Genomic DNA, 16,461 nt, shown 5'->3' with positions numbered 1-16,461 from the left:
TGCCAGCTGTTCAAAACAGCACCTCTTTTGGCTATTGGTCTAATTTTGGCAAAGTTACAACAAAATGACTCTTCAGAAATAATTTATTCTAAAAATCTCCAAAAACCCAAAAAAACACGTTAAAAACTCGGTTTTTCTGTCAAAACCCTAGGAAATAATGGTCAAAAGTTTGAGTGCCATATGCCGTTGAATTCGTCATAAAATTTCCAATCGAATGGCATCCACAGTTCAAAATGTTGAAATCTAACCAATTTTCGTAAAAAATGATGATGTACCCCCTTACAAAAAGTCAGAAAATTGGACAAAAAATTAATTCTTCAAAAATAGTTTTTCAAAATTCGGTATCTGTTCCAAACAAATAATTATTTATTTTAATTGATCGGGGATGGATAGTATAGGTTGCCAGCTGTTCAAAACAGCACCTCTTGTGGCTATTGGTCTAATTTTGGCAAAGTTACAACAAAAAGACTCTTCAGAAATAAATTATTTTGAAATATCTCCAAAAACCCAAAAAAACACGTTAAAACTCGGTTTTTCTGTCAAAACCCTAAGAAATAATGGTCAAAGGTTTGAGTGCCATATACCGTTGAATTCGTCATAAAATTTCCAATCGAATGGCATCCACAGTTCAAAATGTTGAAATCTAACCAGTTTTCGTAAAAAATAATGATGTACCCCCTTACAAAAAAGTCAGAAAATTGGACAAAAAATTAATTCTTCAAAAATCGTTTTTCAAAATTCGGTATCTGTTCCAAACAAATAATTATTTATTTTAATTGATCGGGGATGGATAGTATAGGTTGCCAGCTGTTCAAAACAGCACCTCTTGTGGCTATTGGTCTAATTTTGGCAAAGTTACAACAAAAAGACTCTTCAGAAATAATTTATTTTAAATATCTCCAAAAACCCAAAAAAACACGTTAAAAACTCGGTTTTTCTGTCAAAACCCTAGGAAATAATGGTCAAAAGTTTGAGTGCCATATACCGTTGAATTCGTCATAAAATTTCCAATCGAATGGCATCCACAGTTCAAAATGTTGAAATCTAACCAGTTTTCGTAAAAAAATGATGCTGTACCCCCTTACAAAAAGTCAGAAAATTGGACAAAAAATTAATTCTTCAAAAATCGTTTTTCAAAATTCGGTATCTGTTCCAAACAAATAATTATTTATTTTAATTGATCGGGGATGGATAGTATAGGTTGCCAGCTGTTCAAAACAGCACCTCTTGTGGCTATTGGTCTAATTTTGGCAAAGTTACAACAAAAAGACTCTTCAGAAATAATTTATTTTAAAATATCTCCAAAAACCCAAAAAAACACGTTAAAAACTCGGTTTTTCTGTCAAAACCCTAGGAAATAATGGTCAAAAGTTTGAGTGCCATATACCGTTGAATTCGTCATAAAATTTCCAATCGAATGGCATCCACAGTTCAAAATGTTGAAATCTAACCAGTTTTCGTAAAAAAATGATGCTGTACCCCCTTACAAAAAAGTCAGAAAATTGGACAAAAAATTAATTCTTCAAAATCGTTTTTTCAAAATTCGGTATCTGTTCCAAACAAATAATTATTTATTTTAATTGATCGGGGATGGATAGTATAGGTTGCCAGCTGTTCAAAACAGCACCTCTTGTGGCTATTGGTCTAATTTTGGCAAAGTTACAACAAAAAGACTCTTCAGAAATAATTTATTTTGAAATATCTCCAAAACCCAAAAAAACACGTTAAAAACTCGGTTTTTCTGTCAAAACCCTAGGAAATAATGGTCACAAGTTTGAGTGCCATATACCGTTGAATTCGTCATAAAATTTCCAATCGAATGGCATCCACAGTTCAAAATGTTGAAATCTAACCAGTTTTCGTAAAAAAATGATGCTGTACCCCCTTACAAAAAAGTCAGAAAATTGGACAAAAAATTAATTCTTCAAAAATCGTTTTTCAAAATTCGGTATCTGTTCCAAACAAATAATTATTTATTTTAATTGATCGGGGATGGATAGTATAGGTTGCCAGCTGTTCAAAACAGCACCTCTTGTGGCTATTGGTCTAATTTTGGCAAAGTTACAACAAAAAGACTCTTCAGAAATAATTTATTTTGAAATATCTCCAAAACCCAAAAAAACACGTTAAAAACTCGGTTTTTCTGTCAAAACCCTAGGAAATAATGGTCAAAAGTTTGAGTGCCATATACCGTTGAATTCGTCATAAAATTTCCAATCGAATGGCATCCACAGTTCAAAATGTTGAAATCTAACCAGTTTTCGTAAAAAATGATGATGTACCCCCTTACAAAAAAGTCAGAAAATTGGACAAAAAATTAATTCTTCAAAAATCGTTTTTCAAAATTCGGTATCTGTTCCAAACAAATAATTATTTATTTTAATTGATCGGGGATGGATAGTATAGGTTGCCAGCTGTTCAAAACAGCACCTCCTGTGGCTATGGGTCTTATTTTGGCAAAGTTACAACAAAAAGACTCTTCAGAAATAATTTATTCTGAAAAATCTCCAAAACCAAAAAAACACTTTAAAAACTCGGTTTTTCTGTCAAAACTCTAGGAAATAATGGTCAAAAGTTTGAGTGCCATATACCGTTGAATTCGTCATAAAATTTCCAATCGAATGGCATCCACAGTTCAAAATGTTGAAATCTAACCAGTTTTCGTAAAAAATGATGATGTACCCCCTTACAAAAAAGTCAGAAAATTGGACAAAAAATTAATTCTTCAAAAATCGTTTTTCAAAATTCGGTATCTGTTCCAAACAAATAATTATTTATTTTAATTGATCGGGGGTGGATAGTATAGGTTGCCAGCTGTTCAAAACAGCACCTCTTGTGGCTATTGGTCTAATTTTGGCAAAGTTACAACAAAAAGACTCTTCAGAAATAATTTATTTTGAAATATTTTCAAAATCACATTAAAAACTCGGCTTTTCTGTCAAAACCCTAGGAAATAATGGTCAAAAGTTTGAGTGCCATATACCGTTGAATTCGTCATAAAATTTCCAATCGAATGGCATCCACAGTTCAAAATGTTGAAATCTAACCAGTTTTCGTAAAAAATGATGATGTACCCCCTTACAAAAAAGTCAGAAAATTGGACAAAAAATTAATTCTTCAAAAATCGTTTTTCAAAATTCGGTATCTGTTCCAAACAAATAATTATTTATTTTAATTGATCGGGGATGGATAGTATAGGTTGCCAGCTGTTCAAAACAGCACCTCTTGTGGCTATTGGTCTAATTTTGGCAAAGTTACAACAAAAAGACTCTTCAGAAATAATTTATTCTGAAAAAATCTCCAAAACCAAAAAAACACTTTAAAAACTCGGTTTTTCTGTCAAAACTCTAGGAAATAATGGTCAAAAGTTTGAGTGCCATATACCGTTGAATTCGTCATAAAATTTCCAATCGAATGGCATCCACAGTTCAAAATGTTGAAATCTAACCAGTTTTCGTAAAAAATGATGATGTACCCCCTTACAAAAAAGTCAGAAAATTGGACAAAAAATTAATTCTTCAAAAATCGTTTTTCAAAATTCGGTATCTGTTCCAAACAAATAATTATTTATTTTAATTGATCGGGGATGGATAGTATAGGTTGCCAGCTGTTCAAAACAGCACCTCCTGTGGCTATGGGTCTTATTTTGGCAAAGTTACAACAAAAAGACTCTTCAGAAATAATTTATTCTGAAAAAATCTCCAAAACCAAAAAAACACTTTAAAAACTCGGTTTTTCTGTCAAAACTCTAGGAAATAATGGTCAAAAGTTTGAGTGCCATATACCGTTGAATTCGTCATAAAATTTCCAATCGAATGGCATCCACAGTTCAAAATGTTGAAATCTAACCAGTTTTCGTAAAAAATGATGATGTACCCCCTTACAAAAAAGTCAGAAAATTGGACAAAAAATTAATTCTTCAAAAATCGTTTTTCAAAATTCGGTATCTGTTCCAAACAAATAATTATTTATTTTAATTGATCGGGGATGGATAGTATAGGTTGCCAGCTGTTCAAAACAGCACCTCTTGTGGCTATTGGTCTAATTTTGGCAAAGTTACAACAAAAAGACTCTTCAGAAATAATTTATTCTGAAAAATCTCCAAAAACCCAAAAAAACACGTTAAAAACTCGGTTTTTCTGTCAAAACCCTAGGAAATAATGGTCACAAGTTTGAGTGCCATATACCGTTGAATTCGTCATAAAATTTCCAATCGAATGGCATCCACAGTTCAAAATGTTGAAATCTAACCAGTTTTCGTAAAAAAATGATGATGTACCCCCTTACAAAAAAGTCAGAAAATTGGACAAAAAATTAATTCTTCAAAAATCGTTTTTCAAAATTCGGTATCTGTTCCAAACAAATAATTATTTATTTTAATTGATCGGGGATGGATGGTATAGGTTGCCAGCTGTTCAAAACAGCACCTTTTGTGGCTATTGGTCTAATTTTGGCAAAGTTACAACAAAAAGACTCTTCAGAAATAATTTATTTTGAAAAATCTCCAAAAACCCAAAAAAACACGTTAAAACCTCGGTTTTTCTGTCAAAACCCTAGGAAATAATGGTCACAAGTTTGAGTGCCATATACCGTTGAATTCGTCATAAAATTTCCAATCGAATGGCATCCACAGTTCAAAATGTTGAAATCTAACCAGTTTTCGTAAAAAAATAATGATGTACCCCCTTACAAAAAAGTCAGAAAATTGGACAAAAAATTAATTCTTCAAAAATCGTTTTTCAAAATTCGGTATCTGTTCCAAACAAATAATTATTTATTTTAATTGATCGGGGATGGATAGTATAGGTTGCCAGCTGTTCAAAACAGCACCTCTTGTGGCTATTGGTCTAATTTTGGCAAAGTTACAACAAAAAGACTCTTCAGAAATAATTTATTTTGAAATATTTTCAAAAACACATTAAAAACTCGGCTTTTCTGTCAAAACCCTAGGAAATAATGGTCAAAATACCGTTAAATTCGTCATAAAATTTCCAATCGAATGGCATCCACAGTTCAAAATGTTGAAATCTAACCAGTTTTCGTAAAAAAATGATGATGTACCCCCTTACAAAAAAGTCAGAAAATTGGACAAAAAATTACTTCTTCAAAAATCGTTTTTCAAAATTCGGTATCTGTTCCAAACAAATAATTATTTATTTTAATTGATCGGGGATGGATAGTATAGGTTGCCAGCTGTTCAAAACAGCACCTCTTGTGGCTATTGGTCTAATTTGGCAAAGTTACAACAAAAAGACTCTTCAGAAATAATTTATTCTGAAAAATCTCCAAAAACCCAAAAAAACACGTTAAAAACTCGGTTTTTCTGTCAAAACCCTAGGAAATAATGGTCACAAGTTTGAGTGCCATATACCGTTGAATTCGTCATAAAATTTCCAATCGAATGGCATCCACAGTTCAAAATGTTGAAATCTAACCAGTTTTCGTAAAAAAATGATGATGTACCCCCTTACAAAAAAGTCAGAAAATTGGACAAAAAATTAATTCTTCAAAAATCGTTTTTCAAAATTCGGTATCTGTTCCAAACAAATAATTATTTATTTTAATTGATCGGGGATGGATAGTATAGGTTGCCAGCTGTTCAAAACAGCACCTCTTGTGGCTATTGGTCTAATTTTGGCAAAGTTACAACAAAAAGACTCTTCAGAAATAATTTATTCTGAAAAATCTCCAAAAACCCAAAAAAACACGTTAAAAACTCGGTTTTTCTGTCAAAACCCTAGGAAATAATGGTCACAAGTTTGAGTGCCATATACCGTTGAATTCGTCATAAAATTTCCAATCGAATGGCATCCACAGTTCAAAATGTTGAAATCTAACCAGTTTTCGTAAAAAATGATGATGTACCCCCTTACAAAAAAGTCAGAAAATTGGACAAAAAATTAATTCTTCAAAAATCGTTTTTCAAAATTCGGTATCTGTTCCAAACAAATAATTATTTATTTTAATTGATCGGGGATGGATAGTATAGGTTGCCAGCTGTTCAAAACAGCACCTCCTGTGGCTATGGGTCTTATTTTGGCAAAGTTACAACAAAAAGACTCTTCAGAAATAATTTATTCTGAAAAATCTCCAAAACCAAAAAAACACGTTAAAAACTCGGTTTTTCTGTCAAAACCCTAGGAAATAATGGTCAAAAGTTTGAGTGCCATATACCGTTGAATTCGTCATAAAATTTCTAATCGAATGGCATCCACAGTTCAAAATGTTGAAATCTAACCAGTTTTCGAAAAAAATGATGAGTACCCCCTTACAAAAAATTCAGAAAATTGGACTAAAATTAATTGATTCAATTGATCTGTTTTTGTTCCATAACTCAATTAATGTTTTTTGTTTTTATATCAAATCCCTGGAATTTGTCATAAAATTTCCAATCAAATCAAACCCCGAAAAGTATTGGTCATATGATATTGGATATGAATACTATAGATAACTACCTTGCAGATTGAACTCCAAATAAATGGTTTTACCTTGTGGACTTCTTCCGTTGAAAAGGTTTTGAGTGTGCAATAAAAATACGCCATTGCTCTGATCATGGTAAATATATTTATTTAAATGTACGTTTTGTGTGTATATATATAGATCTGTTTTGTATGCGTTCAATATATGAAAATATATATATTTATATATTTTCCATCTAGTTCCGAGCGGATGTTTTTGATCTTTGGCCTTCGTTCAGGTTTAGGAATTGCAATCGAGGATAAATATAGCTATTGGATAAGCTAATGCTAATGCCTTGTAGATTTGTAATCGTTTCCATGAGTCCATGAGCTAGTCCAGGTCGTCAACGTCTCATCTTTAGGAGGAGGTTCTGGGCTGGCTGGGCACATACTTCTCCGACGGCTGATACTGCCACTGGGCGCAGATGGCCTCCTGTTCCGTCTGGTTGTATCCGGCTCTAATCGAATCAATACCGGGAAGAGGAAGTGCGATTCTCAGTGAATTTATTTGTACAGAACAATGGGTGAAAGGGTGTGAATTAGTGAACTAGTGAACACGTTGCATGCAGAACACTAATGGCAATCACACATGCAGCTACGTGGCTATAGGACTAGTGCAACTGCAACTTATGACTACTAATACTAATCGGGAACAGTGCGGTATGTCGATTTATGTCGGTTGATCAACTAATTACCAGGCTGGAGAGTGATCTTTTCATATCTGTAGGTAAATTTCGGAATGGAATGGATGGAAATTCTGATTTAAACATTATTTAGATATACCTTTTTCTTCATAATAACGTTGTTTGCTTATATCTTTGATCTTTTATGTTAAAAAAAAAAAAAATATACTAGACTATACCATAAAACTAGCTTATACCGTAATCACCCCAAAATCTGATAATAATTGTATTAATGACACTTTTCGCTTATTTAAATAATACGATTGAAAAAGCTAAGTGTGTTTTGTTTCCTAAAAAAATAATAACTTCAACATTTCGCTGATCTGCCAAGTTATAGTAACAGAAAATGTTAATCTGTTCGATCCACCTAAAAAAGGCTATTTTTCGCACTTACTCACAAAGAGAATCGGACAAAAAACCCATTTAAAGTATTTAAATGCGTATTGTATCAGAACAATACGACTTATTCGCTTCCCACGCCAAAATGGTACGACTATGATAATGATACTTTTCCAGAATAATAAGCAACTATAATAATGAAACTTTAACAGAATTTAAAGCAGGATAAAACGAAGATATATTCTTCAGCATTGACTTGAAAATCACGTTTTATGCCTGTAGAAAATCTGGAAATGATTGGGCGATACATTGCTGATGTTAACAAAGGTTTTCACGTTACCTTTGTGTTTTCTTTGGCAAATTAAGTTAATATATTATTTTGATTTTTTAAATCAAGTTTTTTTTTCGAAAATAAAATATGAAATGAATCTTAAATATTATCAATACTTTTCTTTGTGTTTAAAACCCTATTTTACATATTCAAAAATTTAAGTAAAATTGGAGCAAGTAAAAAGTAAAATATATGTATACCATTTTACTTTTTACTTGCTCCAATTTTACTTGAATTCTTTTATTTTGATACTTTACTTTAAACTTCGTGTACAAAATAAATAAACCCTTTTTACTTTAACCTATAGCTATGTTACTTTTAAACTTTAGAAAATATTTGGAAATCATATTTAATTTTTAAGTCTTTATAAAACCCCACCAAAATTTGGTATAAATTGGTGGCGGAACCAACAAATTTTTAACATTATTAATCTTTAACTTTCCTGCTTTACTTTTAAATAAAAAACTTTAGCCCTGACAATTTTTTTTCCATTTCTACCTATAGTCTCTGGTTAGATCACTCTCCTACCTTTGAATATAGCTGAAAACCAGCAAAATGGCCAGACCCCTTTGGGGGCTATCGTAACTCCAGCTCTCGGATTTAGATTCAGATTCCGATTCAGATTCCAATTCAGCTCCAGCGGGAGTCGTAGCCCCCGTAGCCGCGACCAGCATAGCCATATCCGTAGGACGAAGGCCCCGGCCGCTCGTAGTGATAGCCCTCCTGGTATCTTGGCGGCGATGGAGGTAGCTCCCGGCTGACCGGTGCCTGCAGACTGTCCCACAGGAGACGTGGTCGCTGCACCACCTCCCGCAGGATATTGACCGCGGCCAGGCCGACGCTGGCCAACTTAACGCCCCAGCGACGGGCGGTGGACTTGGCCGGACCAAAGGAGGGAGCGGCCAGGGCCCGACCCTGCGGATGGGCTAGGATCTTGGCTATCAGGTTGTCGCCGTGCGGCGGAACGTAGAGATCCGCCTGCCGGAACTCCGCCGGACAGTGGTCGGTGCGATAGTAGAAGTCCTCGAACCTCTGGTGAGCCGAGCAGGGACTCCGCTCCTGGAAGCACGTCACCTGGACCACATTGTAGAAGATGGCGCCCAGCGTGTTGGCCGTCTCCGTGTTGGCCGCCTGCAGGCATCGCCGGAAGCGGGCATCGCAATCGCAGTGGCTCCTCGTGAAGGTGCCCCGGTTGCACAGTCCCCGCCTGCATTCGCCCACATTGAGGACATCCGGGCACATGTCGTGCTCGCGACAGCAGCGATCCTCGCGAGAGTGCGGCCCCAAGTCGTCGTAGCTGGTGGCCGCCGTGCCCGGACCACACCACTTCGTCCCCGGATAGATGAAGCCCAGTCCGCCGCGGAACTCGTGGCCATACGATCCCTGGCGGCGGCACACTTCCTCCAGCTCCATCACCGACTCCCGCGGCACCTGGCGGATGCGACGCGGATCCGATTGCAGCAGCATGCGCTGGATATCACCGCTGGGGGAAAAGGCATGACCATCAGCAGGAGAAAATTACATTTTACTCAAGTTATGAACCGAGGATCGATATAAAACTTATGATTTAATGACCAAAACTTCATTTATTTTGTATCGATTCTTTGGTTGATATTAAATATGTGGTAATTGGAAATTAAATAATTCAAGGATTAGTTATTTTAGTTAAAAATTATATTTCCTTAAATTGTTCTTAAAAAATATATTAGATCTTTTAATTTAATAATATTTGAATAATATTAATTTGAATAATATTAAATATAAGCTCATAACTTTTCTTACAGATATAAATTTTGAAGGCTTAAAGCATTAAACATTTATTAGTACCAATTCCCTAAATTTGATCAAATTAGAAAACATTAAAAAAAATATTTAACAAATGAATATTTTATATTATTGACTACAATTTAAACATCTTTTGTGTTTGATATGAAAAGCATTTGTTAATCCGTTTCATATAGCTATACTATTAATTTTTATAAGATAACGATCGTATCACTTAAATTAAAATTTTTTTTTTCTGGTTGATACAGGATCATTGAAAAACCTAAAGACTATCATTTAACACAAGATCGTTGAATGTGCAAAATACATGATGTAAAATATTTTTATATTTTTATATACTTATACTTTTTTTTCAATTAAATTTATAATGTCAAAATGGTCTTATTCTTATTCTTTTTTTTTTTGTGTTGAAAAGATTTTTTTTTTTGAGGACTCACCGATCTGTATGCATCTTGCAAAAGGGATGTCTGGACGATAGCTCCACCATGACGCTCATGGTCATGTCGGAGATGAGTACCGCCGATCCGGAAGTGGGTGGCACCGCCGAACCGATCCAAAGGAGCAGCAGCACCACCACGGGAAACGGTTCCCTCATGGCGCCAACTGCGATCGGAAATACAAGAAGATTCGAATCAGATAATTAGGATTTCATATGTGCGGAGGCGGAGTAGGAAGGGGCGTGTTCGATGCTTAAGATCTGCTTGGCTGAACTGACGGCGCGATAATGAGGCGATATGGTATGAGGGTATACGGAATGATATGTGGGCCATCATTAGCAACGCGAATTTTGAATTTCTATGGACCGCGTATATGACCTCTGGCCAGAATCAAATATCCATAACTGTGCACAGTGGTCTGGGCTCTATAGCATCCATTCCATACTGTCGCGACAATATTGTGGCATTTAAAAATCATATAAATCAGTTAGCAGATACCATCCAAAACTATATCAATAATATCAATAGTATCTACTTGTATCAATAACCAAACTTGATATTTTGTTATGATAATCATTATGTTAATATGATATAATTATCATTTTAATGGCATGTTGTTAGGCTGCAGATACAGTGAACGAAAACTGATATTTCGGACATGTTTCACCAAGCATCTTAAGCAACACAAAATATTATATCTTTCTAACACCTTATTTAGCTTAGTCATTTCGTGGCATAAAAGAAATATGTGATAAAATAATAAATAACAATAAAGTTATACGTTTTTATGATATTCAAATGCCATTTTGAATGTCACACACAGATTAAACTTTCATATATTATAATAAAATTGATCATAACATAAAAGAAATCAATTTAATAATAATTTTTCTTCGATTTCCTTGTGCTTAGCCATTTCGTACCACTGTAAAGCCAACGATCAAAACAAAAGGCAGCGCAAAACAAATGATCGTGGGCAAAGATAAAAAAAGAAGACAGCCAAAGCAATTTGCAAAATAAAAGGCTTACGAACGAACGGTATTAGGTGAGGTATTGGTGAGGCGGAGTGAGGATAGTGACCTACCCCAAGAGTCGCTCTTCAAAGCAAAAAAAAAAAAAAGAAAAAAATTTTAAATGGAAAAAAAAGAGATATGAGCAAACAGTCAGGAAGAGCGGCGCCGCTTTTTTGTGGGTCAGTTGAAGGTGGAGGCGTCAGCTTGTTACCAATTCTTTTGCTTCTCCTCTTTGCCATCCACCTTTGCTTTTGGCCAAATCGCATCGCAAAAGGTGAAGGTCACCGGCCGGCCAACTCTGTTAATTAGTCAAAATCAAAATACAACTACAAATAAATGAGAAAAAAATAAAGACTCTTCTTGACGTTTTACTTCACGTTATTATTTGGTTACTTTTAATGCCAGGCCAAGGAACAACTTTACCCATCACGTTTCACTTGTAAAGTGCGAGAATAATTAATGATGACACCCACTACATGAGTATTATTTATGTGTGTTTGCACAATTGTTCATTTGTCCCACTGTGCATGTGGGGAAGATGGGAGGGGGAGGTGCCATCCCTGTCACTCTCGTTGTAACAAGAGCAAAACTCAAAAGAGCGTGAGAATTCTGGAGCCCAAGGTGGGTGCGAGGGAGAAAGAAGGTGCCACTTGTCTGCCAGACAGGGAAAGCAACAATGGGACAGAGACGTGGCAAGAGTAGAAATCAACAGGATATCTTATTATTAAAAAAATTTATTTACAAGAGTGACAGAATAAATAATAATATAAATTAAGTATTTAGGTATATTAACACTTCCTAATAGAATGAAAGAAAATTAATATATCTCACTAAAAAACGACTTTTTAATTAAATAAGTTAACGTTATAGAGAACCATAACCCTCATAATTTATAACTACTACTGATATGTCAACAAGTTCAAGTCTTAACAATTTTATGAGAACTTACACGATTAGACATAGATAGATTTTTTGCATAATTGCAAACAATTTTGAAGCTTTTATTTATAAGCACCTCTTTCCTATTTCCAGGAAATTAAAAATAAATTTGCATCGCGAGGATTTACTACTGTGGCTCTAAAATGTTAAAAAGGTAAATGAATTGAAACCTGGTAGAAACATGTGTTCAAAAGACAAAGATACATGTTAAACAATTAAATTTGACATGTTATTGATAGTGCCCACTGATCGGAACGTTTACCCTCCCCAAAACAAAAATAACCAGACTACGCCCCTGGGAAAAGACAGCGGCGGAGCCTTGCCCCCTTGTCATCGCGTGAACTTGGCTGTCACTCCATTGGCGAATTGTTTCGCCCGCAGATCAATTGTCTTTCTTATGTTATTAATGTTTATTTATGGATCGCAATTCGCATCGATAATTCGCACCGACAAGTGACAACAATTGGTAATCAATTACCACGCCATTCCATTCTAAATATCGGTGAACGTACGTATGTATGTACATATGTACATATGTAAGTCTGTGCAAACACATAAAAGCCATCTTCTTTTTTTTTTCCAAATTCAGATAAATTCAATCTCCGTTGTTCGCATCATTTTCAATGTCAATGCTTTTCAATTTCATGGCATAATAAGCCAGTCTTTGCGGCCGTCTTTCAGTCGCCAGTTGCCAGTGCAAAAGAAAACGAAAACAAAATTGGAAGTCAAAAGCGAATCGAGTTCGTTTATAAACCTCAAGTACAATGACCCAACTCCCAAATAAATTCAGACAAAAACGGATACTTAAACCGTTTATAGATCCTATAACTTTGGCTTTAAGCTGTCACTCAGCAGAAAGAGATCAGCATCGGATCAAATCACTCAAACTTCTAAGCACCCTACACATACGAGCAAGAAAATAAGATCAAAACACTTTAATATGTTTAGACATATGTATTAAAAAAGTCATCCTATAAACCTTTGAAACTCTATTATTCATATATTTTTTATAATGGCTCATTCGTTTTCCTAATGCAATGTGAAACTATTATAATAAATGCATTATAAAATACAAATATATACAATATAACATACATATATATACAAATATAATCAAGAGGATTTTAAACTATCTATAAGTTTTACCACTACTTTTAAGAATTTTCGAATCCATAACAATTTGTATCTACAAAATACGTTTTTAAAAAAGACTTGTTATTTCGGTGTAAAAAAAACGTAAAATTTTACGCTTTTTATGTTCACATCTAATTAAAACGCTATTTTTCTCAGATTTTTTTTTACGATATAAGTGCTAGTAATTCAAAGGCTATATAACTGAATTCTTAATTTGAGTGTTGGAGGTTTTACTGTAATTTTTTTTGGGGTGGGGGGGCCATTAAACCCCGAGGGAATGTTTCTGTACCTTTTTCAAAGTGTGAACTTTGATATGGCTACTAAAATCTTCTGCGTCAACAGGCGTGTCTTGGATCCACAGATCAGATCATCAATCAACGATCTCCTGTTTTTGAACTCTATATATATATAGTTTTTTGATGATGAAGCCCTTCACTTGGACGCATCCGAAAACTGGTTTTGCGGTTCGTTTGCATTTTGAATGTCACGCTGCAGATGGAAACGCTGGTTCTTAAAAGCCACAATAACAAGTTGTAATCCCCTCCCTTAAAAAAGGCCCCTCATCGCGCGTTTTTTGGGGCCCCAGTTGGAAACGTGGTAATTGCCGGACTGTCACAAACACTATATCGCTGATAATCGCTGTAATTGCCGCCGAGCAGAGCAAAACAGACCTTCCGACGTGGCCCGTTCATAAAGGAAGCTCCGTCCTTGTCCCCTGGAAATGGGGTCAAGTTTAAGTGCAGAATACACACACGAATTGCAGCCACATTTACGCCGCTATTCTATACAGAAATCGATACGTATTCTACCTTAAACAACTGTCATTTTTGAGTTTATTCAAATGAAAGTGAATTTATTAATATTAATTTTCGTTTTCATAAAGTTCTATTGAATTTCTATCTTATTTTATAAAAACATTTATAAATTCCCTTCATACAACAATTTCCTTAAACATCTGTAGTTTCTGTTTTTTAATGCATTCATCAAATCAACTATTTTCGTCGTTCCCATTACAATATTATTTATCATACAGTTTTATATAATAGTTATTTCGATATTATTAAGATTTTCAAATATTATTGATATATAGAATTATATAAACATTCAAGAGAGATGAAATATTTATAGTTTGAAAGTTAACACCCCCATAAACCTCTCAATAAATTGAAGATCATAAAGTAAAGCCATCTGGAGAAGATCAAATTAGGGGCGCTACAACTATTTCGATATCTTGTTTTTTTCAGAAGCATCATATTTTGGAAAGTTATCATAAAGTGGTGCCATCGATCGAATTAGGGCCAATCTAAAGGCAAATAGAGGCTTGCCATTGTTTTTGGTTAAATCGATCGAAAGGGGGATCAATACGTGCATAAAGGTAAATGGACAGTGCCGGTCATTGAACGCCCTCGCCCCCCCCTGAAAACCCACTCCCCCTTCCAAGGTTGATAGACAAAAGATAGGCATAGTACCATCGGAACCTCAGAAACTGAAACTGAAACTGAAACTGAAACTGAAACTAAAACTGAAACTTAAAACCAAAACCGAAAGCAAAGGCGAAGGCGTTAATTGCCTAAATAGAGGAAGCGTCTTTTTAAATCTGAGGGATATGGGGTTTTCAGAGGTGGGTGGTGGTTGGTGGGGGGGGGGGAGGGTACAAAACCGATCGGAAGTTAGTCAAGAACATATTGTTGACTTTCGCAATTGGCGAAAACGGTCGAGAATCACTGACCTTCCCATACTACATATATATGTACACCCCAATCCACGTGTGCTAATCGCTAAGCAAATTTCACGGCTTGTCGAGGTAAAGCTATTCGCGCATTGGATGTGCGAAAAAAAAAAGAAGTGATGGTTAGATCTTGCCCATATCGACCACTCAAATATTTAACCAAGTTGCCAGTTAGATATGTCCACAAAAATCCGACTGGTGAAGAGAAGTGTGTTTGACATGCAAATGATGGCCAAAAATGTCAAGACGTTCTTTTTGGGACATTTGGGTGGGGTGTCCATCTTCTGCTTCTCATCACCTTATCTTAGGAGTTACCACATCTTAATGTTGTATATAAGAATTCCAATTTGCAACCCAATTGAAAAAAACATCATTGATAAGTTTTAAACGCCCATATATATTTTACACAGACCTTTAAGTATAATTTTCCCATTCTTATCTATAATCAGCTCCTAATAAATATAATTAGCAAGTTATATATCGATTATTTCTGGAAATTAACAAACACTTATCAATAATAGGCTCATAATTAATTTAATTATCAAGTTCTTTTTCAATTATTTCTGTTCAGAAAAACGAACTAAACCGTTTAAAGCAAGATTTGTATTTGCTTTATAACCTTGATATTTATATAACCAAAAATAAATTTAAATTTTTTTGAATTTAGTTCGTGCGCTAATGTTTTCACCGCCGTTTTTCAAGGTGTTTGAGTATTAATTTAAGAAGACAATTCGTAAGTAGAACTCTTTAAAGATAAAGGAGATACAAATCACATTGGCTAAAAAGTCACTTAAGGGCGAAATAATAAAAACCCTTTTTGACTAATAACAAATACTAACTTATCGATGGCCAATTGGTTATTAGTTTTAGTTATACTATATTAAAAAGAATTTAAAACCACTTGTTCTGATCGATGATCTTTGTTTTTACTCTTTTAATGCATTGTTCTTAATTTCAATTTTCGGTCACTTTCACTTTTACACTTGGCTGGGAAAGCTGTGCTTTAATCCCAAGGCCGCCTGCCTGCCTTCACCTTTTGACATTTGGCCCAGTGCCCCGCCCCCTCTCCCTTACGCCCCCACCGCCCACTGGGCGCGGCCTTCGTGCGTGAGTGACCTTCAAAAGGCAGCAGGAAAAACCATAACAGAACGGCAAGGACAACTGTACGCACTCACAGTAAAAACACAAAAAAAAAAAAAACTGCAAAATTTTACCTGAGAACGGTAGGGAAAATTAAGTAGAAATATTACGCGAATTGGTTTCTAGCTTTGCTGTATTTATTAATTGACAAAGATGCGGGATTTTGTTTTATCGGAATTTTGGATGCAGGACGGCGGCGCGTTCGTTATATGGATTTCAATTTAAATTTCGATTTCTTTGGGACGTTGGCCAGCAGCGAAACATTTCCGCGACGCGTTTGCGGCGCAACTGAACTTGATTCTGGCGCGTCGAGCGCTGTTAAACTTGGACTTGGCCAAAAACCAAAAAAAAAAAAGACAAGAAAAAATGACATGAACAAAAAAAACACCAACAAATTGAAAAGCAGAGAGCCAGGCCAAGAAACCGAATTACAACAACACAAACAGTCGGACTAGAAGCTCACCGACGGAAGC

General features: G+C 35.1%; 1 protein-coding gene across 3 annotated transcripts; it reads right to left on the bottom strand.

The window, feature by feature from the left end:
- Nucleotides 1-6,541: 6,541 nt before the first annotated feature.
- On the bottom strand, nt 6,542-16,447 carry LOC128260620 (phospholipase A2 hemilipin). Of its 3 annotated transcripts, XM_052993764.1 has the most exons (4): nt 11,258-11,717; nt 10,034-10,199; nt 8,842-9,294; nt 6,542-6,916 (listed from the first exon to the last, which is right to left on the bottom strand). In XM_052993764.1, the coding sequence occupies exons 1-4, from the start codon at nt 11,310-11,312 to the stop codon at nt 6,817-6,819; spliced, it is 774 nt and encodes a 257-aa protein (XP_052849724.1). In that variant the 5' UTR covers nt 11,313-11,717; the 3' UTR covers nt 6,542-6,816. The 3 variants fall into 3 exon arrangements, with proteins under 3 accessions (XP_052849724.1, XP_052849723.1, XP_052849722.1); XM_052993763.1 differs by lacking the exons at nt 6,542-6,916; nt 11,258-11,717 and adding an exon at nt 16,063-16,447 and having other exon boundaries at nt 6,946-9,294; XM_052993762.1 differs by lacking the exon at nt 6,542-6,916 and having other exon boundaries at nt 6,946-9,294; nt 11,258-11,730.
- Nucleotides 16,448-16,461: the final 14 nt, after the last annotated feature.

This window comes from Drosophila gunungcola, assembly GCF_025200985.1.
Source record: "Drosophila gunungcola strain Sukarami chromosome X unlocalized genomic scaffold, Dgunungcola_SK_2 000034F, whole genome shotgun sequence".
Lineage (NCBI taxonomy): Eukaryota > Metazoa > Arthropoda > Insecta > Diptera > Drosophilidae > Drosophila > Drosophila gunungcola.
This window is presented reverse-complemented; position numbering and strand designations above follow the sequence as displayed.

Coding starts and splice junctions, on each gene's coding strand:
- LOC128260620 (XM_052993762.1), bottom strand. CDS start 11,312: ATGCGATTTGGCCAAAAGCAAAGGTGGATGGCAAAGAGGAGAAGCAAA. Junction 10,200..11,257: donor GAGGAGAAGCAAAAGAATTG/GTAACAAGCTGA, acceptor TTCCGATCGCAG/TTGGCGCCATGAGGGAACCG. Junction 9,295..10,033: donor TGCAAGATGCATACAGATCG/GTGAGTCCTCAA, acceptor CTTTTCCCCCAG/CGGTGATATCCAGCGCATGC.